Here is a 27,145-nt window from a genome sequence, read left to right as displayed (position 1 = left end):
GCTTCAGATGATGAAAATAGAGTCTAGGTCAGTTTATATGGGGAGAAGCAGTCCTTGAGATATTGTGCCTGTAGCTGTCCTTGAGGTACTGCACGTGTAGTGATGACAAAACTGTTCATGCACACCTCTTTTCTCTGGATCAAACAAAAAATGCATTTTATTCCACTACTTTTGTTCCTGAAATGTCACTTTAGGAAGTCGTATAAAAATCTGAATACCAGATGCTGAGCATGTGAAATTGCAGTAATTTTTAAGCCATGCGCAAAACTTTACTGGTTTATAGCAACACCATTGATAAAACACCATTGGGAATGATTGGCTAGGTGAAAATACTCCTATGTGGAGTAAAGTTGCAACTTTCTCCCCACTTTCCTATTATTTTAACCTAGGTGAAAAAACATTTAATTGCTACTGTGGATATTAGATATTGAAAAACATACGACAGCTGCAGCCTGTTTTTCATGTTATGCAAAGGAACACATTATCCATTTTTCCTCTAAAGTGAGTAACCCAAGTTTCAAAAGAGAAAAAGCACCTGTTAAGCATGAAAAGTGAGAAATGAGAGAAACACAATTTGCCTGCTTCTTTTGAAACTTCTGAGCTCATCAGAGGTGTACAGATTTCTTATTTTCATGTTCCATGTGTTGGCAGCAAGCGCACTCAGGAATGGACATTTTTCAGCCAGAAAATATTGGAGCTCCACAGTCTTATGGCATGTCATGCATGCCAGTAAAATTAGAGGCTTGTCACATGTGCAAGCACGCATCTTGATTTTGGTATGATGTCACTCTGAATCACATATGTATCTGTGGGCAGAAATCCAGACCCTGTTTACTACTGATTCATAGAAACTGAAACCGAAGGAGCTGTGTGTATAACAATTTCAGTGTGCATGTGAGTAAGAAGATTCTCAGCAAGGTTTACAAGACCATCCTTGAATATACTTGGTTGGATCCAGCCTTAAAAATGTTTTGAGTAGTGTCACTGATTTCAGAGGATCAGCTTGTGGTTAGTCTGAAGAGAGCCAAGCCAGGCCATTACTTACCTCAATGCAACACAGCACCAGAACATCAGTGGAGGAGCAAAGCTCTCCTTGGAACCTGCACACTTCACACTAAACCATGGTTTAGCATGGCATGGAAATCAGGCCACTGCGACTCTTTTATACCTCATAATACTCAACACAATATTGTCAACACAGATCAAACATTTGCCTTTTTTGAAAGCAAAGGGACTTGTGCTTTGGTAGTAGCTCATTATGAGTAACCGGGAAAGTTCGCACTGCTTTGGGATAATCACATTTGCTTTGAAACATGGACTGGGTGGGTACAGTGGGTCCCACTGCCTTCTTGAAGTAGAACTCCTGATTTCAAGTGCCCAAGGATGATTCCAGATGATAGTTTTTAAGCAAAGGTTGAAATTTAACTTCTAGTTATTATCACTTCAATAATTCCTTTAGGAAGCGTTGCATGATTAAAGCTGCACATTTCTCTTATAGTCCACACTGGTTTCCAGTTCAGACATGTACTTCTCAGCTAGTACCTGTGACTGGCAAGCTCTGGGTAGGTTTCTGGTTTTGTTTTCCTAATGCATTGTGAGTATTTGTGAGCTACTAAGCTCTCCATCAGGTTTTTGATTCCATCTAGCTCAATATTGTCTGCTCTTGACTGGTGGTAGCAATCCAGGGTCTCAGGCCGAGCATCTTTCTTGTGACTTACTACTTGACCATGTTAGCCACAGATGCAAAGAGATGAACCTGGGGCCTCCTGCATTCAAAGCATGTATCCTGCCACTGTGCTATGGCTCATGTGTGTGTCTCAACTAGGTAATGCTAATTAGGAAGTTTTTGTTTATAATTATGTGTTCAGGACAAGTGAGACAAAATGGCAGAAACATTTTATAATTAAAAAAAAAACATTTCCTCAGTATTGGAGTTTTGTTTTTGTTTTTTAAAAACCCAGCAACCCCAAAAGATGGTAGTGGTCAAGTTATTTTTTCCCAGCTGTGTGATAAAAAATAGATTCATTTACTTTGAAGTCCATAGTGGCTGAAGAATTCAATGCATTGAAGAACTAAACTGAAAGACTGTGAGCTGAAAGGCAGCAAAACAAGAAATTCTCAACAAACATAACAGTGGCAGAAGTGCCTTGAAAAAGGGAAGACCCATCAGGAATGAACTTGCTGGTTTCACCCCAAATCTGTGTTAGTGCTCCAAATTCTGCTGTTATTCTAAGGAAAAGCACTATACAAATACAAGTTGTTGTAAGTGCCCATAAATGTGTTGAAATAATAGGGATAAGAATGTATGAAGCTTCCTCAAGGTCTTTTTAATGAAATCCTTTACTCCCAAGAAAATGCTGAATGCATGGTACCAAAGCTTTGTGGTGGCTATTTTAAAATATAAAAGGAATTGTACACTGTGAGCTAATTATCACCCAATTAAGAGGAAATAGCATGTTATGAGATTCTGGAGGAAGATTATTGAAAACGTCTGTGAAATAGTTGAAATTTGGAAGGGTCATTATGGTTTTATGCTAGGCTGGAGTACAGCAGATGCTATGTGTTGCTGTTTACACGCAAGTTATAGAAGCATTCAGAAATATTGTTGTTGTTTAGTCGTTTAGTCATGTTCGACTCTTCGTGACCCCATGGACCAGAGCACGCCAGGCACTTCTGTCTTCCACTGCCTCCCGCAGTTTGGTCAGACTCATGTTTGTAGCTTCGAGAACACTGTCCAACCATCTTGTCCTCTGTCGTCTCCTTCTCCTTGTGCCCTCAATCTTTCCCAACATCAGGGTCTTTTCCAGGGAGTCTTCTCTTCTCATGAGGTGGCCAAAGTATTGGAGCCTCAGCTTCACGATCTGTCCTTCCAGTGAGCACTCAGGGCTAATTTCCTTAAGAATGGATGCATTTGATCTTCTTGCAGTCCATGGGACTCTCAAGAGTCTCCTCCAGCACCGTAATTCAAAAGCATCAATTCTTCGGCGATGAGCCTTCTTTATGGTCCAGCTCTCACTTCCATACATCACTACTGGGAAAACCATGGCTTTAACTATATGGACCTTTGTTGGCAAGGTGATGTCTCTGCTTTGTAAGATGCTGTCTAGGTTTGCCATCGCCTTTCTCCCAAGGAGCAGGCGTCTTTTAATTTCATGACTGCTGTCACCATCTGCAGTGAATCATGGAGCCCAAGAAAATAAAATCTCTCACTGCCTCCATTTCTTCCCCTTCTATTTGCCAGGAGGTGATGGGACCAGTGGCCATGATCTTCGTTTTTTTGATGTTGAGCTTCAGACCATATTTTGCGCTCTCCTCTTTCACCCTCATTAAAAGGTTCTTTAATTCCTCCTCACTTTCTGCCAACAAGGTTGTGTCATCTGCATATCTGAGGTTGTTGATATTTCTTCCGGCGATCTTAATTCCGGCTTGGGATTCATCCAGCCCAGCCTTTCGCATGATGAATTCTGCATATAAGTTAAATAAGCAGGGAGACAATATGCAGCCTTGCCGTACTCCTTTCCCAATTTTGAACCAATCAGTTGTTCCATATCCAGTTCTAACTGTAGCTTCTTGTCCCACATAGAGATTTCTCAGGAGACAGATGAGGTGATCAGCCACTCCCATTTCTTTAAGAACTTGCCATAGTTTGCTGTGGTCGACACAGTCAAAGGCTTTTGCATAGTCAATGAAGCAGAAGTAGATGTCTTTCTGGAACTCTCTAACTTTCTCCATAATCCAGCGCATGTTTGCAATTTGGTCTCTGGTTCCTCTGCCTCTTCTAAATCCAGCTTGCACTTCTGGGAGTTCTCGGTCCACATACTGCTTGAGCCTTCCTTGTAGAATTTTAAGCATAACCTTGCTACTAATCAGAAATATTAGTTGTAGTTAAGTATGCTTTGTGGATCTGGAATTGATAGTTACTTATGCATAGGGAAGCTAGTATGGTTGAGTGTACAATGAGTGTGTATTGATTAGTAATCCAACAGTTTGCATTTTGTATGTGAGGCTGAGGAAGAAGCAGGGTGGAAAATGTGTGCAGCCAAAACTAGCAAAGGGTCTACTGGTCTTCTGGGTCCGACAACTTTACATGCCCTGAAATGCCTTTTGGACATTAAAAATGCAGGGATCATTTATTTTGATGCCTGAGGCAGGCTCCTAAACTTAGTTAAATCTCCATTCTGGGGAAATCTACACCTGCTGAATATCTGCCTCTTTTGCTGCTCTGAAAAGCACAGGAGCCAGCTGCATAGAACTTGTCCCCTGCATATGTGTAACAGGAGGCATCTTTCTAGATCAATGCTTTCTAAATATTTTTGCCCACGGACCAGTTGAAAATTGCTGAGAGTCTTGCGGGACCACTTAATGATATGTGAGTATGCATGGGATTGCAGTTTCTCTATGCACCGCCCACCATTATGTCAACCTATTGTTAACTGCTGGCTCCCTGTTGTTAGCTGCGCTGCCTCTGCCCTGCACTCCCCAGTGGGTACCAGTTGGTGCTGCTGAGCTCCTTGTCACCATGACAGTATCTGAAGGGGACCGCTGGTGGGCCTACATCAGATCTTAGCACAGTGCCTTCTTGTTTACAGCAGTCATTCATATGATAAGTGAAAGTATACAAAGAGAATATGACTATTTCTAATGTATTGATATGCACTGAAGATTATTGGGACTTACTAATTAGTTTGAATCTGTAACAAAGGAACATTGACGATGTTAGAGTGAATATTAATAAGAACAAGACTGATAATATCCTGAAGGTGACTTCAGGACGAGTTTAGAATAGTTGAACAATCTTGTTCATGTCTACTCATAAGTAAGCACCATTGAATTCAATAGGATTTTACTCCCATCTAAATGTGTAATGTATAGGATTTGCAACTTGATTATCATTTCTGACGATGATATCAATCTTTGAGGTGTCCAGAATAATACAGAAAAGATAACATTGAACAAACTCAGAAACTTTTGTTGGAGAATGCCTATAAATCTGTAATTTGGAATAATTATGTTTGTTTCCTCCCTCCCAAAAGCCAGTATTTGGAAAAATGCCGTGCCAATGTGATGAAGAGGGCTAGGAATTGTAGCTATTTGGCATTTTCACATTTGGCAGCATGTTAATTATTGTGTTTTTAATTTTGTACATGAAGAAATACATAACACTTGCTTACCTCAAAGGGATAATGTGAAGTTTTATAATGCTGGCAAAATTCCCTGGAGTCCCTGAGTGAAAGCAGACAACCAAACTGTTGTTGTTAATAATAAATAAATAAAAGGATAGAATACGACAAGCAGCAAAACGAAACAAAAAAATCTCTTCTTCTTCTCCAGATGAAAAAAGTGCATGCACCAAAAAAGTCGGTTCAAAGTTAGGTAGGCATTTGCTTATCAATCGCCACATTTTTATATAATTGAAGAATTGCATGATACACGCTAGCCGTCCCCGTTTTTTCCTCCGAAGATCCCGTGTTACATTTTAAGACATAACAGTGGATCAATATTTTTTATATAGCCTTAACAATAATAGGAATTCCCTATTGTGCAGCCATAAAAACAAGACATTTTTCTGTCTATAAACCTTGCCTGTCTGTTTCCAATAGCGTCAAAGCGCTAATGCCTAGAGATGATGTGCTCTGGGGTAGTAAGTCAACAAGTTAAAAGTCCACCAAAGAGATGTCAAGTGCTTGTGTGTGAATTATGGGTGCTGCATAAAACAGTAGTTCTATAAAAAGGAAGCCTGCTTCTTCATTTGGGAAAATGGGGACTGTCCACTCTTGTACCCTGCCCTGTATTGTTTAGATTGTAGCCAAAGTCTGTCTTCTTCCTTGAACCAGTAGCAAGTACAATCACTGCTTCTGTATCTAAAAACAAAGTACTCTATGCAAGTTGGGAAGCATATGAGAGTGGCGAAGGTGGCATGCACTGTCTGAGTTGGCCCTGTCTCTGTAAACTGTTAGTTGCCCCTTTTCTGCATAGCTACAAGGATCCTACACAGTCTTCAGCTGTTCATTCCTTGGCCTATTCATGCACCCAGAGAAGCAGTAGAACCAGCCAGACCTCTAGCATCAAAAGTAGGACATTCACATGCTCAGGGACTAGTAGTAATGGTCTGTTCCTGTGCTGAATGTTCCCACCTAATGTTTTCACTGTGAAGGGTGCCTAAAAGTAGCCAGTAGTTGTGCATATTGCACCGCCTTGGGGAGATCATTCCATGGGCAGGAAGCCACCCCTGAAAAGTCCCTTTATAGTGTTGCCACTATCTGCACCTTCTTTGGAGAAGGCACACAGAGAAGGACATCAGATGATGAATGCAGAGTCCTATTGGTTCATGTGAGGAGAGGTGGTCCTTGATTTACTGAGGTCTTGAGCTACATAAGGCTTCATGGGTCAAAACCAGCACTTTGAACTGAGCCCGGAAAACCCTTTTCTCTCTTTCAAAAAAGGGCATGCTTCATTTATGTGTAGCATGTGTTGTGAGACAATCACCACCACCACCACCATCAATAAAAATAAGCAGCAGCAACATTTCAAAAATATTTTGTTTGTTTATATACAATGCAGATTTAATCACCTCAAACTCATATGATTTTGATTTTCAGCCCTAATAACAATCCAGTGTTGCCTCAGCATTGACTTAACCTTATTGTTTCTAGTTTAAGATCACACTGGGGTGGGATGAAGTTTGCAAGTTCCCAGTTGCAAGTATTTTATTTTTTTTAAGCCCACGTTTAGTGACAGCTAAATCCCTAAAAGTTGGCCTCATTTCCTGAGCTCCCCATGGCTTGAAAGTGCTGTGAGGCAGCAGTTGGCGAATTTTGATAAATGTTTCAGGCATGCCAGTGGACATTATTAGGTGTCATCAGGCACCTGGCAAAATATCGTAAGGGTCTGCCGCGTGTCAGTGACTGTTGTAAATAAGCAGAGATGCATGACAGGTTCTACATTTAACGGCCAGAAAGCACACACCTTGGATGTGCTAATGCACAAGACACGGCAGAGTGCTTTAGCACATGGGGATTTGTGCACATCCTGGCTGTCAAGCACACTTCCTGAAGTGGATTTTTCAATTGACTATAAAATGACTTCAGGAAGCTTTATCTGTACATTGAGGGATAGTAAACATGATGCCCTCCAGCCAGCATGGTCAATGGTTGTAGGTCACAATACCTGGAGGGACACCAATTTGGCTAGCCAAGGATGGTGGATTTGGGAGGGAAGGAGTAGAGCTCTGGTCTCTGAGATGGTTCCTTTAAGAAGGAAGTAAAGAATGGTGGCATCGCAAAGCCTCAACTCTCCACTCTTAGGAATTGGGCTTCTAGCAAGTTATTAAACCACAATTTTTTTGCACATGCCTTTTAAGCTTCTGGGTTGGCTCCTTGATGTCGTGATTCCACCTAGTTACTGGGCCCTAAGGCAGCATGTTTTTACTCATGGCCTATGTGTATCCTTTTGAGCCTTCGTCATGGTGCAGGATGGAAAGGAGAAAAAGGTTGAGTTGAGTCATTTATATATTTAACACATGCATATACATATACACATTGTGTGTGTCTGTGTCTTTGTATTAGTGCAGATTTATAGAATACAATAACTATAGATTTACAGACCTGGATTATACCCTTGCCCCTTTTTAAACTCCTTAAAGGGTTAGATCCAGACTTTCGTGTTCTGCAAATAATGTGGCTCCTTCCATCCATGAAATGCGTTTGATCCCCGTGGCTGAAGGGAGAAGAGTGACTTTTACCAATTTATTTCCCCGCCCTCCCACAACCTGCCTCTTGCACTCCAAAAACCAGCTCTAGGAGTCTCCGAACCCTCCTAGGAGCAGATTTTCATAGGCAAGCAGCAACTCCAGAATGTAACTCTGCTCAGGAGATGCTGCTGTTGGTGTTTTACTCATAGAGTAATCTATGAAGAAACCCTTAATTTCAGTTTTCTCAGCACAGGAATCCTTCTTTGGGATTTAAAACCTTACTGCTTTGCTCAAGCATGCTAGTTGCCCAATTATTGTAAAAATGTTTTACACTGAAGGGTGAGATATAAATGCATAAAATACAACACTTGAGTAACAAAAGTCAGTTTTCTGTAAATGCAATATATTTGTGAAACTTCCTGAAGCAGGCCTAGCTTCTCTGCTTTTCTTGAAATAACACCTTGTACCCCTTACACAAGGTGTGTACCCTGGTACAATCTGTGTTTGTTTAATTTTCTCCAAGGAAATATCACTGACACATTGCGGCCCAATATGCTATTTTCTGCTGGTTTGTCATCACTGCAGATAGAGCTTGTGAAGTACATTGTGTATAGAAAATCGAAGGGAGTAAGAAAACGTTAAGTTTATCAGTAGGCCTTGTTATTGAGTATTAAGCTTGTTATGTTAGTCTTCACCCTTTGCGTCTGCTTTGTTTTATCTTTAACTTGAATTTTTAAAAAATAAAATAAAATGTAAAGGTGCTTTTTAAAAACAAAACAGAAACAAAGTGTCTGTTTTGCCAACTCTTATCTGTGCCTTGATAGCTTCCTTAATCTTCCATTGTGTAAAAGGCTTGCATCCGCATCTGGGCATTTTTGCACATTGCAGAATTGTTCGCCCTGGAATGAACTTGCATGGACTGTAGGGGCTGATTCTTTTGAAAGCAGCAAACATGGGGTAAGATGCTTGGTATGTGTGTGTTTCTGGTTTAGCACATCACAGAGTTGGTCCTAGGAGTCTCTGCATTGAATTGATCTGAGACCTGTGCTGCTGTGTACGAAAGTAGTGCTAGAGGCTTGGTTGTGAATTACTTTGGCCCTGAACAGCATTCTCTACTACTGCTGTTGCCCATTAATACTATTCCTGCAAGGAAGATGGAAGAAGGAGCAACTTCCTTTATATTGAGCTCCAGTAGGGGTGAATTCATAGATGCAACGTTTACCAAGAAGTGTTAGTGATAAGCTTCAATGCCTAAGGGACAAAATCCCTTCTAAAACAAACTTTGGCTTGGAGTTCAGGAACTATTGATCTGCCACACTGATAACTAACCAGAGGCACTTTCGTTCTAGCATCTGCCTTGGTTGGGGTTGGTGAGAAGTGTACTAATTTTTCGTAAACTGACCAAGAATGTGAATAGGCACTTGGAGAGCTTTATGAGATGTCAGAAGGTTGGAGGGAGTAGTAAAAACAATGTTACTAAGGCAAAATGATTTTTCCATTCAGTGTATACTGTTCTTCTGTTACTACACTTATTTGCTTTATAGCCAAATAAAAGTACTATATTTTTGAAAAACAACAACTACACTAGTAAAACTACCCAAGCTGTGACTGTACACATTACCAGCTTAAAATGCTGCTAGGTCATTCTTTTTCTCAATTTGGATCAAATCTGGTTTGGGGGAAAACACATCAAAAGTCAATATTTCAGGAACGACAGAATGGATACAAGAGAGATTGTGACCACTGTCAGGTGCACTCTGCTTGCCAAACCAGTAGTTAGAGCAATCTGGATGCAGAGTGTACAGAGCATCACTCATTCCACCACTTGCAAAGGCCACGTTAGATTTTCTTTTCCATACAGCCTTCACACTCCGTCTTTCAGTTTTCCTCTTTCTAAACCTTTTGATGTTGTATCGTATTACTGCATGACTAATGTTGTTCAATTATATTTTTCTATTTTTTCAAACTGCTATGACACTTTGGGATGAACAGCAAAATAGAAATATTTTAAATAAGTAATAAATAGCAGAGATTCATTTATAAGAGTCTAATATATGTATTAAATTAAGTAAATTGCAAATTTAATAGGGTATCAGAATGTTTTCGGTTTATGTAAGTTTGCATGTTTATAAATAAGAAGTATATTTGTTGCTAGATTCCTGAAGAATAGTCTCAGCACATAAAAAGAAATAGCCTATAATGCAAAGTATTGTTTCTGATACGTAGTCTTTGTGTCCAGCAATCTTTGTTAATAAATTTCTCCACGCTTAAGGTTTGTTCAAGAAATAATTAGCACAATGCTATCTAGGTTGCTTTTGAAAGCTTGTCAAAATCATTGATTCAATCTTCTCTCTTTAACACGACCAGAGGTATACAGAGAGGGTTTTGTGTCATCTTTTGTCTAATATTTGAGTGATGATATTGCTCAGATCTTAGTTTCTCCTAAACAGGAGACACTATAATGTAGAAACCAGCCTGTGAATTTAAAAGAGTGTCATGTTGGAATTTTTAGTAATATAATTTAATATAGATTTCTAATCTAATCTAGTCTCTTGAATATATATATTTTTTGCTCTGAAAAGTTTATACTGAGATACACACACACACACACCGTATTTTTCGCTCTATAAGACGCACCAGAGCACAAAACGCACCTAGTTTTTGGAGGAGGAAAACAAGAAAAAAAATATTCTGAATCTCAGAAGCCAGAACAGCAAGAGGGATCGCTGCACAGTGAAAGCATCAATCCCTCTTGCTGTTCTGGCTTCTGGGATAGCTGTGCAGCCTGCATTTGCTTCATAAGATGCACACACCTTTCCCCATACTTTTTAGGAGGGAAAAAGTGAGTCTTATAAGAGCAAAAAATACGGTATATATATATATATGGGGTTCTTCATTGCTTGTCTTCTGGATATTAGGTGCATAGATTGCATTGATTTTAAAATTAAGTGTACAATTCCAATTTCTATAGAATTTTTGAAAACCAGATAAATTTTGTGTCTTCCAAGATAAGTCTGATGTGCAATTATTAGACACAAGATACCCAACATTCATGATCCTATGTATGCTTACTTGTGTTCAATGTAACTTACTCCCAGGTAAATGTGTACAAGGTTATGCAGAAACTTAAACCCCATTCATATAAACAGAACTGCTTATAAGCATGTACTGTGTCCCCTTGAATTCAATAGGACTGCCTTAGATCATACCATATTTGTATCATTAGCAAACAAAATATTAGCTGGAGCTGGCTAGAACTTAAGATCTAGTGGAAATGCTACAGGACACAGTTTTTCCATATGTCCAGGCCTAAATGTCTGAGATTATCAAATAGTGGGCTATTATTACCAGACTGATTCTTTTTCTATAATAGGGAAGTAGCTAATAACATCTTCCCCTGTCATGTTTAAAATATCTCATAGTGGTTATAGAACTAATAGGTGTGGTAATGGGAGATGTAACACTATTTTTAATCTAACCTCTTTCATCCAGTTAAACCTAATGTGAGCCACTGAGGTCATAGGAATTGATAATCTTGTACTATTAAGAGTTGAAAACAAGATTCTTTGAGATGCGAGCATGACCTGAATGAAATGCGGGCAAACATCCCATCAGCATTATAGTCACATGTGGAACCATAAATACCACTTTAATAATACTGTTTATTGACAAGTGGTTTCCAAAGCTTTGAAATCAAGCACGACGTCTGAATCTTTCTTTTTATTTATTTTTAAAGGTGGTAACTTTGAATTTAGAATCCAAAGTATTTGATATAGATGCTATACATGCTGAACTGTACATGTTTAAAGCTGTGCTATTTCAGGATGACTGTACTGTCTGGTCTGTCAGTGCTTGCAGTACCACATAGTCTAACTACTTCAAATTCCTTAGTTTGGTAGCTACCTTAAAAGTTTTGGTGAATTAGGACTGCGTACACATCAACCTATTTGTACTATTTGTAGTACAAAAGTGCAGTTTTTCATGAATCCCGAATTGTTCATGCTTCTCCTCTACATGTTGCTATCAATGTAAGGTAAAGGGACCCCTGACCGTTAGGTCCAGTTGTGGCTGACTCTGGGGTTGCGGCGCTCATCTCGCTTTATTGGCTGAGGGAGATGGCATAGTGCAGCTTCCGGGTCATGTGGCCAGCATGACTAAGCCGCTTCTGGTGAAGCAGAGCAGTGCACTGAAATGCCATGTACCTTCCTGCCGGAATGGTACCTATTCATCTACTTGCACTTTGTGCTTTTGAACTGCTAGGTTGGCAGGAGCTGGGACTGAGCAACGGGAGCTCACCCCGTTGGGGGGATTCAAACCGCCGACCTTCTGATCAGCAAGCCCTAGGCTGTGTTTTAACCCAAAGTGCCACCCGCTTCCCCTATCGAGTCTAATTCCTGCCAACAACAAGGGTAGGTGGGGATGCTTAATGTGTTTTCAAAACCCTCCACCTTGATTAGGTTATCCATGCCTTTTCCTCCCTGCACATGCCTCAGGTGGATGAAGAAGGAAGTGGTGATTGAGATCTCAGTATATGTCCCCACACAACATCTTGTGCAGGTGTGCATAAACCCTCAATTACCAGGACTGCCTACATCTGTTTTCATTTGTTCTCAAATGGACATATTGTGGGGTAATGCAGAAAAATCTTTTATTTTTGATATGGAATCAGTTTCTTCAGAAGTGCCTTTCTGGAGAAAAACAACAACAACCAATCACAGTACATCTAGATTGTGTGTGCGGCATGTAGAAGAAGAAGAACTCAGTCTCCATTGATTCTAGAATGTAATGTGATGTGTATGTCGCCTGAGACAGAGAGGGGTTCTGGCAGCTATGGATGTGCCTTGTTTTTGTTTGCTGAGCATGGCTGCTTCAACACACAGATTGCTCTTGCAATTCTTTGAGCCTTGCCTTTGCTTTTCTGTGATGGCTACTTGCCTTGGGCTGAACTTGTCAACAGAGCTGACATTTAAGGCTTATCTGTACAACTACAGTGGTACCTCGCAAGACGAATGCCTCGCAAGACAAAAAACTCGCTAGACGAAAGGGTTTTTTGTTTTTTGGGCTTGCTTTGCAAGACGGAAACGTCTTGCAAGTTTGTTTCCTTTTTCTTAACACCGTTAATACAGTTGCGACTTGACTTCGAGGAGCAACTCATAGAACGCGGTGTGGTAGCCTTTTTTTGAGGTTTTTAAAGACTTTGGTGATTTGTGAAGCTTTTCCAAAACTTTCCCGACACTGTGCTTCGCAAGACAAAAAAAATCGCAAGACGACAAAACTCGCGGAACGAATTAATTTCCTCTTGCGAGGCACCACTGTACTTGGAAAATTGTCAGTGTGTATCTGGGACACCTCTGACCCATAATCAATATCCTGGAGACTTTTTCCTAGTTTTCTTGACTATTTTTGTGGAAATGGCGCTGCTGTGGTCTTTGCTGGCACAGTCTACATGCAGGTCTGATGCGGGAGTATAGTAGTACCTACCTTTTCCTATTGGATGTTGCCTCTCTCACCCCTGGTGTTTGAGCTAAAACACTGAACTAAGTGCATAGCTGACCTAGGTTGGGGATTTTTCCAGTTGGATCCAGAGTTTTCATTAGTGGAATTGCCCTGGAAGGTTGCGAACACTGGGGGACTGTAGGAAGGGAAATTGAAGAAAACAGTCTATCTTTGTGGTAATTAATAATAATAATAATAATAATAATAATAATAAAAAATTTTATTTATACCCCGCCCTCCCCAGCCAAGGCCGGGCTCAGGGCAGCTAACAAGCAATAATAAAAACAAGTTGAATGGATACAACTTAAAAACAATATTAAAATACAACATTAAAACATTGAAACATTAAAATATTAATTATTAGCTTCTACTAGAACTCAAGGCCTTCTACAGAAAGAAAGTGCATTTCTGTTTTGGGGCATTCTGGATCCAGCATTGAAAAGTGTCAATGGGAAAACTAAAGCTAAATTTTTTAAATGTTGTATATAATATACAGTGTATACATATGTATACACAGGGAGGGAGAGAGAGATACTTTGGCTTGAAACCATTTTTTTGCTTTCCCATAATTTGAAAACAAGTTTAATTTATGGCATGAAATTATAAAGGCCATTAGTGTCTTTGCATAGTTCAAAAAATTAAAGCAGCTGAGATATGGAGGTTTAAAATGTAGCTACTCTGCATGCACATTAACAACTTTTCTTTAAGGATTTATATCGCCATCGCTTCTGTTTCATGCATAGTGTAATACACAGATTTTATAGCATGTTACTTTTTAAATATGTAAAACTCCAGTAGGAGTCATTATGTCTTGTACTATAAGGTGTCTGTAGATTAATGGTCACTGGGACATTTTTATATTACAACTTTCAATTTCCTGATGTTGCAGTTCAAGTGTGGAATATACACACGTGTGTGTGTGTGTGTGTGTGTGTGTGTGTGTGTGTGTATGAGTGTGTGTGTGTTTTCAGATAGAAATAGTTCCTTTATACCATGGGTAGGCAAGCTAAGGCTCGGGGGCCGGATCTGGCCCATTTGCCTTCTAAATCTGGCCAGTGGACGGTCGGAATCAGCATGTTTTTACATGAGTAGAATGTGTCCTTTTATTTAAAACACATCTCTGGGTTATTTGTGGGGCCTGCCTGGTGTTTTTACATGAGTAGAATGTGTGCTTTTATTTAAAATGCATCTCTGGGTTTTTTGTGGGGCATAGGAATTCATTTACCCCCCCCCCCCCCAAAAAAAAAATATAGTCTGGCCCCCCACAAGGTCTGAGGAACAGTGGACCGGCCCCCTGCTGAAAAAGTTTGCTGACCCCTGCATACAGTAAGTTCATGCGAACCATTTTAATTTGGCTTCATTGTCTGCTTTCCATAGTACTGTGAATACGTTATGAAGCTCTACAGGAGTGAGACTGTGGCTGTGTGGCTGGCACAAGGCAAAACTTGCTGCCAATCCACTGGTTCCACTCAAAGATCTGCCCCCGCTGCCACCTCATCCCAGCCTTGTGTAGGAAAGCAGCAGCAACTCTGGCATTGGGATGGGAGCTCTGTGGCTCCACCCCACGTTCTGCCACTGGAGAAACTGTGTCTGTCAAATACCTTCCTATGAAAAATGGGGTGAAATCTACCCTGCGCGTGCTTTTCATTGCAGAAACAATACAGAAGCAGACAAGCAATGCAATCCTCCTAATTGATTGTGAGCTGCACAGTAGTATACAGTGTCCCCAAATTTCAGCCACTTAACCATTTACAGTTTTCTTGGGGGGGGGGGGGGATGCCAGGGGCAAAAAACAATAATAATCAGCCAATATATCTTGATTTTTGCCACTTGGGTACATTTGTTTCAGTTAATGTGTTAACTAAATGAGGGGGAAATGCCCCATGCAGCAAGCACTTTTTTAAAAAATAAAAAATTTCAAGCAAAAACTGACCCAGAGAAGCAGACAAGTGCACTTGTTTTGGCATATCACATGTTTCTTTATTCTACTATGCTAAGACGCATTGTAAATCACCATGGTGTAGAAAACTACTTCAGAAATATGTATCTTGTCAGGTTTTCTTCTTGTTTTTTGCTTTTCCTGGTAGATTTGGTGTGCGCATAATGCTTATCCGTGGTTTAGCAGTCTGTACACAATCAAGAAAGAGCCCAAATGAAGTGTTGGGTTTCAGCATCCCCTCAATTCCTGCTGAGTTGTTTCACTTTCAAACAAGTTATGGCTACTGACCCATCTGAAGACCACTTGTATACTCTAATGATGATGGAGCCTGTGGCCTGTGCAATGCTGCTGCATTATGGGAGTTGTAGTCCAATAACACCTGGAGTACCACAGTCCCCTTGTTGTTTGTCTGCCATGGCAGGCAGTGGCTTTTCAGGGGTTCAGACGGTGCTTTTGTCAGTTCTACCTGGAGGCGTCAGGAAGCAAATCTGGGCTGTTTTGCATGCAAAACATATACCACTGAGCATTGGCTCTCCCCCAGATCTTCTTCAATCCCTCACAGAAGAACATGATGGTCACTCCAGATAATTTCCTCAAATTGTAAAGCCTAAGGTAATGAACTCGAACAGTTATCTGTCGTGTAAGCTGAATTGGTTTTTAAACTGAATTGCAGTTTAAATGTTACTTATATTGTGTCAATGCGTGGGAAAGTATATATAATAACTGGAACTTGTTTAGAAAGACTGGTAAAAGTTGGTTGTTGGCTGTAATTTGTACATAACTTGACCAGAAAGGAACTTTATCATTTTGTCAAAACAGTGTGATCTCCCCCACCCCCAATTTACTGTACCTACGCTACTATAGTCTCCTTTGAACATGTATATAGCTGTTCAAAGTATATGCTCATTATACTTTTATTAGTCATACTTTACCACATTTGTTAAAATGCAGTTGTAGCGTTTATTAGCTGGGGTTTCCAGGAGAAATAACAAGCATGGTTGGTAACTGAAATTATTTTAGTAAACATTTTGGTGGGGTTTCCTTCCCCATGGTTCTGTATTTAAAATTCAGTGAAGAGAGGAGGTGGCATAAAAGCAAGCAAATATCAGGGTAATACCTGTTTAATTTTGATTTGGCTGTATGTACACATACACTTTTTGTTTGTTTGTGTTTAGATATGTTTGTTCCTCTAAGTAGTGCAATGTGTATGTCAGATCAATGAAAGGTTTGTGGCAGAGAGAGATGTTATGTTTTGTACCTTTTGTTGAGCAAATTTCCCTTGTGTGGGCCTTTAACCATCAATAGAACCATTCCTGAAACTCAATACTTTTGTTTCCTATAACCAAAGAAATCATCTACCTATGGAATATATTAACTGTTGCACCCTGTATTTTTCATGATTGCTAAAATGTTTTGTTGGAAGGACTTCTAAATACAATATGTAACTTACACTGCCCATTAGGTCACCATAGGGGGGCTAACTATGGCTCTGTGATTTGAGCTAGGTTGACATCTGTGAAACCACATTTATTAATGTACATATGAAAGAGTAAGTGCATTTTCTTTAATAAACCCTCAGCAAATTGAATGAGATTTTTTTATTTTGTATGTATGCTTTTTAAAAAAGACAAACCAACCAACAACTGCTATTTATTATTACTTGCATAGCTCATGTGATCTGTGAAAGATGAAAACTCTTGCTATTTAATATTTTTTGTAAGTTTCAGAGAAGAGTAGAAATTTAGAGTGATATGCATGAATGCAATGCTTTGGACAAGATAAAGATGGAATACTAAAACAGAGCTTAGCATTAGGTGCCTGAGCCAGCACAAGTCTCGGGCTCATGTTGTCTCCCATCCCAGAATTCTGAATCTGTAAGTGAAAATGCCTCTTGAACCCAAGCTCTAATTTGAAAATACTGGGACTGTCACAGTTGTAGCCTTTATCTTAGAAGGAGTCAAATCCATATTTTTTACTATGGCAGTGTTCACTATACTTGCTGCCTCGGTTACATTTTAGAAACATACTTTAGAAATTCTAAAAATGAACAAGTAATTCTAAAAATGAGCAAGTATTTCTGACACATTTGCTTTAAGACAATCTCTTTAAAGCAGGGGTCAGGAACTTCAGGCCTATGGGCCAAATGTACTCCCTGGTCTCTTTGTTCAGTCCTCTAAGCTCTTCTTAGTCCAGTCCCACATTTTACTGGTTTTTCTGCAAGAATATCATGGGGAATCTTGTCCAAAGCCTTACTGAAATCAAGATACACTATGTCCACAGCATACCCCTGACCCACCAATCTTGTAACTCTATGCAAAAAGGGGAAAGGAAAAGGAAAGGGGAAAAGTGAGCTTCATCTGGCATGACTTGTTTTTGAGAAACCCATGCTGGGTATTGGTAATTATAGTATCCATTTCTAAGTGCTCACAGACCAACCATGTAATTATCTTTTCTAAGACCTTTCTTTGTATTGACCTCAAGCTGATCGGTCTGTAGTTACCTGGGTCTTCATTCCCCCCCTTTTTTTTGAAGATTTGGACAGCGTTTGCCTGCCTCCAGTCTGCAGGGTCACCTGTTCTCCAAGAATTCCCAGAGATTATAGACAGAGATTGAGATCACCGTATTTTTCGCCCCATAGGACGCACTTTTTCCCCTCCAAAAATGAAGGGGAAATCTGGGTGCGTCCTGTGGGGTGAATGCAGGCTTTCGCTGAAGCTTGGAGACCGAGAGGGGTCGGTGCACACCGACCCCTCTCGCTCTCCAGGCTTCAGGAAGACATCTGCAGCCTAGGCAGCCCTGCGGGAGTTCCCGCAGGGCTGTCTAGGCTGTGGATAGCAGCCTGCTTCCCGAAGCGCCGGGCGCCCCAAAAGCAGAGCGCCCGGTGCTTCGGGAACACATCCGCAGCCTAGGCAGCCCTGCGGGAGTTCCTGCAGGGCTCCACACGCTGCGGATAGCAGCCTGCCACCCGGCGTGCGGGGCGCCCTGAAGCAGAGCGCCCTGCGCGCCCGGCAGACATCCGCAGCGTGAGGAGCCCCGCGGGAGTTTCCGCGGGGCTCCCTACGCTGTGGATAGCAGCCTGCCGCCCGGCGCGCAGCACACGCTGAAGCAGAGCGCCCCTCGCGCCGGGCAGACATCGGCCAGCCCCACAAGCTTGGGGGACAGCGGGGAGGCGCAGCACCGCCATCCCGCTGTTCCCCAACCTGGTTTTGGGGGAGAAATAAAGGAAAACATTTTTTCCTTTATTTCCCCCCCAAAAAACTAGGTGTGTCCTATGGGACGGAGTGTCCTATGGGACGAAAACTACGGTACATCCACAAGCTCCTTTTGTACCCTTGGCTGCAGCTCATCAGGCCAGCTACGTATTCCTGCATTGCAGGGAGTTGGACTAGATGATCCTCAGGGTCCCTTCTAACTCTACAATTCTATGATTCTATGATTCTATTCCAAAAGGCCCTGGAGATCTGAATTCATGTAAAGTAGCTAGGTGTCCCCTTATCCTCTTACCCCACATCGATGTTCCAGGACAGAGAAATTCTAGAAATTTCTCATATTGTCTGATAGGTCAAAGTGTGGACAGGTGAGGCTCAAGTTGCTGTACCTTCTCTTCCATAAAGGCAACCAGCTTGAACTTGCTGCAAGTGTAGTTTTGCACATTCTCAGGGAGAAAGAGAAACATGGCACAGGTGTTGCAAGTCACTGCAGCATCTCACTCGCTGTTCATGTCACATCTGTGGCTCTGTCCTATTACGCCTCTGGCCTCAGTGTGTGATGTGGTACCTGGAAGGTTTGTTCATGAGGAACCATGACCTCTGGCTGAGAAAGGGTTCCCCCTCTCTGTTCTAAAGGAAGGACCTTGTACAACAATCAATGGAAGATGGTAATGATGATTTGTTTTAAGATGTCAAATTTAAATACAACCCTGCATAAGTTTATTCTTGCTTACAATAGCTTCAATGCTGGTAGCAGTATAACTGCTGTAAATTTTCTTTAGTTGAATGAAGAATTTTCTGACATGTCGTGCTGTCAGTATAGTTTGTGATAGTTCTGATGTTATCAGTAGCAGAACATTCTGGAGGTCCATCATAAAATACAAATTTTATGGAAACCCAGGCAGATGGGTAGGGTATAAATAATAAGATTATTATTCTTAGTATTTGTAGTATTATTACCTGCTTATTTACACAATTATCATAGGCAGAAATGAACACCATGTGCATTCTAGACATCTGTGAGGTTGCCAGTTGTATTTGACATTTGAAAATCTTTGGTTCCTCAAAAGAGAAACCAGTCAAGGACACCTGGTGGCTCAAAAAATGAGCCATTAGTGACCTATGAAGTGTCCTTTATGTACTGTTTCCTGGTTCCTCCCTCCACATAGCTCATCTATACCTAATATTTGTATTTTGTCATTTTCTTTTTACTACCTCCACCCCAGTGCTAGCAAAAACTGTTTCCAAGTTTACTGAAAATCTCCATGTTCAAAGCAGTATAAGGCAGGCATTGTGTTGATTTTATCAGGAGACTTTTATGTGCAGTGTTTATGTTTTATTTTTATTTATTCCATTTCTGAGTTGCATTTCCCACTTACCAGGAGCTTGCTTTTATTTGGTTCTGTCTCAAAAGTGTTGTGTATTTTGACTTTAGCTTAAAAATATATACTGGTCTGGAATAAGCCTTCGCCAACATTTTTTGTCCTGTGCCTATTTAATTTTTTTTTTTATGTTGGAAATAGTGTTCATGATCAGAAGCAGATACACTGTTTAAGTACTGGAACAAAAGGTGGAAGTTTTCAAAGAACAGAATGCTGCTGCCTGTATCCTGTTCACGGAGGAGCTGACCTGTATTTGAATATCAAGGTTCTTAGCAATGTACCTTCTTGTGGGCTGGGGTGTGTGTGACTATGATGTAATGCAGAACAGTGAATTTTTCAAGCCGCACAGTGATGCACTCCTGAGAATGGAACCAAGCCATTAGTACATCACGGAGAATTACTGATTCCAAAGAGACACCCTTGAGAGAGGAAGTACTGTAATGAGAAAGCAGCAATGTTGTTCTAATATTTGTTGTTTCCTTTGAAATGGCTAAAATACCTGAAATGATTTATACCTAATTGAGCTTTGCATTCCATCTGATAGGGTAAATGTTCTCAGGCCATTTATCATCGGTGGCTTTTCAAGATCTCCTAGGAGTACATGGTGTATATTTACCTTAACTTGGCTAGGTCAAGGGAAATAGCTTTTTTTAAAACAAAACAAAACACCAAAGCAAAACAAGAATAATACATGATACCGTATGAGATTGTAGGAAAACTAGAAATGCAATGCTGGCATGATTTACATACTTTCATCCTGCCACCCTTGTTGCTAATACAAATATGTCACATAACTAGTTAAAATGTGTGGATTAATACTACTACTACAACTAATAATAATAATAATAATAATAATAATAATAACAACAACAACAACAACATACAATATTAATTTGTACGTTTTAATTGCTCCTGAGAATGGGCATGGCTTGGTGGTGGGGTGAGAAAATGTATTTCGATCCACTTCTGCTGTTAGTTGTGTCTGGGATTGAAATAAATGTGGATCTCATCTTTAATGCCCATGGGGAACTTGCACTTACGTTCTCAAACGACAGCCCTATACTGCATGTAAGAACTGAAGCCGAGGAAACTTTCTAAATCAGTTTGTGATGTGGCGTGGTACAGTGTGGTGGTCTGCTGTTCAAAAAGCATGTATCGGGGTCAAGGCTAGCCTAGGACATTTTGCCACTTGTCCTGTACCCTGCTATATTTCTATCCTGCCTTTCCTCCAGGGAGATCAAGGTGGCACACATCATTCTTTCCCTGCTATGTTTTATCCTCACAACAACTCTTTGAGAAAGGTTAGGTGGAGAGTGAGTGGCCCAAGACTACCTAGCAGGCTTCATGGCACAATTGGGATCTGAATCTAGGTCTCTCCAGACCTAATTCAACATCATCATTGGCATCATAAGTTTCTTTAGTGTTTGGAGCGCAGGTAGGGATCCTGTTCCCCTCTAGATGTTGTTGGACTGCAACTCCCATGATCCTTGAGCACTGGTTACACTGGCTGTGGCTGATGGGAGTTGGCTCTCTTAGCTTCTTGTCAATCAGATTAAGGTATGATCTGCTGCCTGAAAAGAGTCAGTGATGTGTCATATACTCATTCTGCACAGGGCAGCATGTCCTCCTCTTTGGAAAAGGAGAGAATAATTCTGAATTAAAACAGCAAGGGTAAGAGCATGGACTACACGAGAATCATAATCAAAATACACACACTATCATTTTTGCCACTTAGCAGCATCCAAACATTGTCTCTAGCTTTTGAGCCTTTTTAGCACTTGTCACAGACTATTCTGCTTTCTCTTTTTTAGGGGGGGGGATGTTGTGTTGTGTTTGTTTGTTTGTTTGTTTCTGCCTTGGTTTTGTATGTCAGCTGCCCTGTGGCTGAGAGTGTGAACAACCTTCTTAAAGTGTACAATATTGTTCTGTTCCAGCTAGTTTGATGTAATAATGTATTTTGCATCTCCTCTAGGGGCTGAAAATGTCACTTAGTTCTGCTCCCAGCCTTCTGTAGCTTTAAGTGTAGATGTCCTTGGGGTTGAAGACTCAGCCTGGGTTTCCTTGGGCTGCCCCTAGTCAGATTTCTTTTAGTCATCTTTCCATATTGCCTTTAGTATGAAAGATTATTTTGGTTGAACTGTGCTTGAAATGTCTTCCAGTTTTTACGTACCATCAGTCACAGGGCAATCTGTATTAGAAAACAAATGTGCGATATTTTGTAGAAACAGCAAGCACCAACTTAAAAATAAATGTATATTTTAAAGTAATCTGCTAAGTTAAAAGCCTAAACATTTTCAAGCACATGCATGTATGACTGAACTGTTAATTGTAACCTAAATTTTAATGGAATGTGACTTTGATTAATAGATACTCTCCTTTTTCCATGCTTGCAATTTTAATTAGTCTTTTTTAAGTTAAACTTATTAATGAAACAAAAAGATTGAATCCCTTTAAAATTGAGCTCACTGGCTGAGCTCTTGTAATGTGGTTCCGCTTTTATCATGATCCTATATGACACATTTTTAAATGAAATAATTATAATGTAGGCTTTATTAATATGGGGTTGTTTTTTTTTTTGTAGAATCCTGGGCAACTTTGGAAACGTATAGGAGAATGAGCGTTTTGCTGATTGAAGCTTTTTATGGAGGTTCACACAGGCAGCTAGTGGATCTCCTACAAGAAGAAATAGAAGACTGTGTCCTATTTACTCTCCCTGCAAAGAAATGGCATTGGAGAGCAAGGACTGCAGCACTCTACTTCATGCAAGCTGTCCCAGCCAGCATGGACTACAGGTAAGGTGAGCTACGGATACCTTCGTAACTCCAGATCTTGAATTTCCGTATTTACTCATATACAGTTCAGCAACCTTTCTGTGGAACTGAGATCACCTAAGGTAGGTGCCTTAGATACATGAGAACGTTTCCACTTTAAATCCCAGGCATTTCCAGTTGCTCAGAGCCAACTGTGTTCTACAGACGGTGATGTGAGTGAACAGATGCCCTTGTGAGTGGTCATGCACCATGATAAAACCGGTGCCACCATGCCGTAAAGACATAGCTCTGCATACAATTATGTACACATGGGGTGAGATCCAAAAAGCTACTTTTAAGGATGCCCGGTGGTGTTGGATTTAAAAGCAAAACAAAACTCTGCGCAGTCAAGTCTCATGCTCATATCACAGTGTACTCTTGAAAGGGTAGATGAGTTGCTTTCCAGAAACACACACCAAAAATTCTGCATGTCCAAGGCAGCTAACTGCTTGGTTCTTTGGACACTGGCTGTACGTGTATTCTGCCTAGCGACAGACATGGATCAAAGATCACCCCGGACTGCGTAACCGCTTGTCCAGAGAAAGTGCAACCCTGTCCAGATTAGGCAATGGACCTATCTCCTGGGCACAGGGACCACTCGCCTACCCCTTTTCTAATAAGAAGTTTTATTCTGACAGAATGCTGTGAGGTGGGCTAGGCTTCAAATAAATGACTTCCATAAAGTCCAACAATTAGCAAGGTCTTCTCAGTTCAAAACTAGCATTCTCTCTGCAACACAACACTGGCTTTGGGCAGTCTTGTAGGTAGCACAGGAAGCCTTTTAGCAAACTGGAAAATTGTTTCTTGTTCATTGGGAACACAGTCACTGAGCAAGCTAATAAATAATCACGGTTTTCAATCCTGAATTTATTTGGCTTTTCTAAGCCCCTAATAAGAGGCAAAAAATTTAAATATGTAAGGACGGACTCTTTCTCAATTGTCTTTCCTCACACTTGGATTTGTTTATTCTCCAGATAATTCCCACAACTAAGGGATAAGAACGGTTTCAATAGATTGACAGCATTTGGTGGGATTGTTTTTTTCAGACCCAAACTTCCCCAGTGGACTTAAGCAACCAGCTCCATGAGCTGCGTCGTGTGAATCTAAGTTTAATTTTATGCCACGTTGAAGTATTTGCTGTGCATTTTGACTATGTGGAGTAAGTCCATTTTTTAGCATTTAAAATAAAGCCCTTTAAATATATTTTATTTTCTCTCTGGCTTTTCCTTGGCTGTTCTCTGCTTCTTCTTATTGCATCTAAGCTGCCAGTCTGGAACAACTTTTCAGAGGGGGGAAAAATTGTTCTGCCTGAGGTGGTTGAATGTGGGTTTTGCTTTGCTCGACTTCGAAACAATCCTATTTTGTAGGAGTATGTATGACAAACTATTATGTAAATTTTTTTCTACATCACAACCACATCCTCCAACGCATTGCAATGTTATCTCAGCTCCTTCAAGGTCAGCAGCCCAAGCTGTCCAGCGCTCGCTGTATTAAGCTAATCAGACATAACTCATAGCCATACACTTCATTAGTTTAACGTACAGTTACATTGACCTGAGATAACTGAATTCTAATTTGTCAAATAACCTACATTTTAACAGAAAGTACTAGAAGCTTAAAAACTGATTCAAAGTTAGCAAATCTGTCATGTACTTATGTGCAATGTAACCTTCATAAACACCAACTAAATCTACGCTTAACCAATACAGCATAATGAGGAGGTGATGGCCCTGCTGTTGCTATTGGTATCTGATCACAGAGAAAATAATTCAGAGAGTTTTATATAGGTGCAGGTTCAATAGGAATGTACGGCGCTGGTAATCCAGCCAAAATTAAGCAGTTGAAAGTCCCATTGATTTCAGTGGGAGAATGAAGCATATGCTGTTAATATTAATATCCTAGCGCTACTACTAATGTCGAGGGTGTCAAGGAGGGCATTGGTAGCAATTGATTAAAAACTAAATTGCACTCTGCACTCAGTTTTGGGGTTGCTTCTGACAGCAGCCTTACTCGTGTCATAATGCCATGTGTTTTTCTCTGCTGCTACCAATGGCAGATTTCCCTTCTCTCACGCCTATGCTATGTGCATGGGGTGGGACAGGGATGGTTGTGACATTGGGGCAGGGCCAGCAGCACAGTTCCACATCCCTTTCTATGCATGGAGTTCTGTTCATGCATATGACACATGCATGGGACACCTCTATGTTTCTTTTGTACTCTTCCATGCATTAAAAAGTCAATGTAAGCTGTTCCCATCTATTGCAAGAGCTTTTTATCCTTGCAGAGTCCAAAGAGATCTGCCATAGAGTCTTCCTGATTTTTCCTTCCATGCAATAGAAATGAAGCAATCAGAAAAGTAATTTTACCAGTCTTTCCCCCCTCCTGCTTCATCATGGCACCTGTCTGTAGACAAAGGAAATAAGAGGAGGAAGGAAGCAATGAAAGTAGGAGCTGGGGTTTTTTGCCATTAGTGACACTGGGCAATTAAGACTAGCTGAAATTAATTGGTTAATAATTTGACAGCGGAAGAATGGGGGATTTTCAGATGTTGGTAGAGAAATTGCGGTGTACAAAGTCCTTATTCCAAAGGGAACTCCTACATTTTAGTTGGGTCTCATGAATGAACTAGAATGGATTATGAACATCCATAGCTAATGCCAAGGCTTTTTGCAAACAGAAGGAGTGTTATGGGTTAGGGTAATGATGAAAAATAGATACTGCAGTTTCTTTTAATATACAGCCATGTGTCCTGATTATCTAAAAATAAGCTGAACCTATGAATAATATAGAAATAAAATAAATACAAGACACTTTTAAGAGGATAAACTATACTAATTAAAAATCATAAATGTAGAAATACTGAATCATAACACGCAATTTCATTATACTATAGTGCTAGCAATGTAAATACCAATATATATAAAACAAGGCGCACATAATGCATTTGAATAAAACAAAACAATTCTTCAGATTCTCTAAAAACCTAAAATGGAGGAAGCAAATATGCTGGAAAAGAAAACCACAAAGCTTTTATTTTCTTATTAGGGCAGGTTTTTGAAAAATCAGCAAAACCTTTATGCATTAGTGATGACTATAAATCTACAAGTGCTCTGAGTAGCATGATCAGAATACTATTACTGCTTTTGTTAATCAGCAAGTGATATATACATTTTTCACATGGTTGTTGGTGTCATTATGTTCAGAGTCCTGCTCTGCCATGTAACAGAAGGATCTCATCAGTTTGCAGTCGTCTCCGTGTGTTTATATAATTTGATGCTAAGATGAATCAGTGGGCACTGGCTCTAGAACTTAATAAGGCAATATTATTAACTAATATTTCTCCATCCAGAATGAATTATGCTGAGAAAGGAAACCTGGAGAAGTCACCCTTGGCTGTTATGACAAAACTTAAAACATAGGCCGAGCATTTTGAGTGAATACGGAAAGCCATTTACCAAGTGGTAATTTATTGTGGTCTACATGTAACCTAGCTGTGCAGCCCTTGCTCCACTTACAGCCTTCCTATGTCAAGTGAGATTGTCCATGTCTAAAATATTAGGAAGTAGAGGGACCCATGGGCAGACTGTTTACATTGACAGTCCCATTTTGATCAGTCTCTTCATCTGTTTGGCTTCCTTCAATTGATTTACACTGAATGCCAGTCAGGGCTGGTCCTCTGCCCCCACTTAATTTTGACATGCTTAATTGTGAAATGTTTAAAGTTGTGCCATATATATATATATATATATATATATATATATATATATAATCTCACATACATACAAAACAAGCAGAATAACAAAACTTTTCAAGGGAAATGTGTAGGGGGTTACATGGATTTTTTTTTAAAACAACTTGTCACTTTTTAACTGAAAAGCTACCATCTGCCAACATTTTAATCACAAGCAAAGCTTATTAATGCAAAGTGAATGTTTATGATCATATTGATGTCTTCCTGAATAATTTTCAGGTAGGCTCTTTGGTTATATTATTAATTGTTTTACTTTTTTCTGTCAAGTTTCTTCCTTTCTCATTATCTGAGAACTGCTTTGAATTATTGAACCTGCTTCTTGAACCTATAGCCGTGACACCTGGAGAGTGGCTTCTGCTCCAGCCTGATTGTAGTTCTAGAATCATTCATTTTTTCTCCCATTTAATTATCATGCAAGAGGGAGAGTTTGGGGAAAGCCCAGTAGGTCCTCAGTGTATTGCTGACTGAAGGTCTTTCTACATGAAAGAGCCAAGCACATGGGCCGCAGGGGCAGATACCTGCAGAAGGAGGCAACTAGTAATGGAGGGGGGACAACAAGTGAATAGGGCCTGTGCATGAGGCAAATGAGCCAAGTTTAACCCCAATACGTTGCCCATCTCATGAAATAAAATTGGTGCTGGGTTTTCAAGAGATGGTAGGGCATCTGTTGGTATCCCCACTCTCTTACTCCCAGACAGTGCCCCTGTCTAAGCTAGTGGAGATTAATTTGGTATGGGAGGCCTCCATAGTACATGCGGACATCTATGCCGAGCCCCTTGTATTTGTGTTGCTTAGGAATATGTGAACTGCCATTCAAGGAACACTGGGTTGTATTCAGCTATATCATACTCGACCCATCCTCATTTAA

The 27,145-nt window shown here is 40.4% G+C and overlaps 1 protein-coding gene across 13 annotated transcripts in view; it reads left to right on the top strand.

The window, feature by feature from the left end:
• The window catches only part of QTMAN (queuosine-tRNA mannosyltransferase), a 347,554-nt gene that overhangs the window by 36,371 nt on the left and 284,038 nt on the right, over nucleotides 1-27,145 (top strand). For 12 of the 13 annotated variants that reach the window (XR_013394557.1, XR_013394552.1, XR_013394553.1 and 9 more), the window contains one exon: nucleotides 22,298-22,508. Coding sequence is in view for 6 of the 13 variants with exons in the window: in XM_077935819.1 (XP_077791945.1) it covers nucleotides 22,298-22,508 (211 nt within the window). In the remaining 7 variants the exon portion in view is untranslated. Of the gene's footprint in view, nucleotides 1-22,297; nucleotides 22,514-27,145 lie in introns of those variants that run through there. The other variant, XR_013394556.1, reaches the window with a different exon arrangement.

The sequence above is a fragment of the Podarcis muralis genome, chromosome 1 (assembly GCF_964188315.1).
Source record: "Podarcis muralis chromosome 1, rPodMur119.hap1.1, whole genome shotgun sequence".
In the NCBI taxonomy this organism is placed as follows: Eukaryota; Metazoa; Chordata; class Lepidosauria; order Squamata; family Lacertidae; genus Podarcis; species Podarcis muralis.
This window is presented reverse-complemented; position numbering and strand designations above follow the sequence as displayed.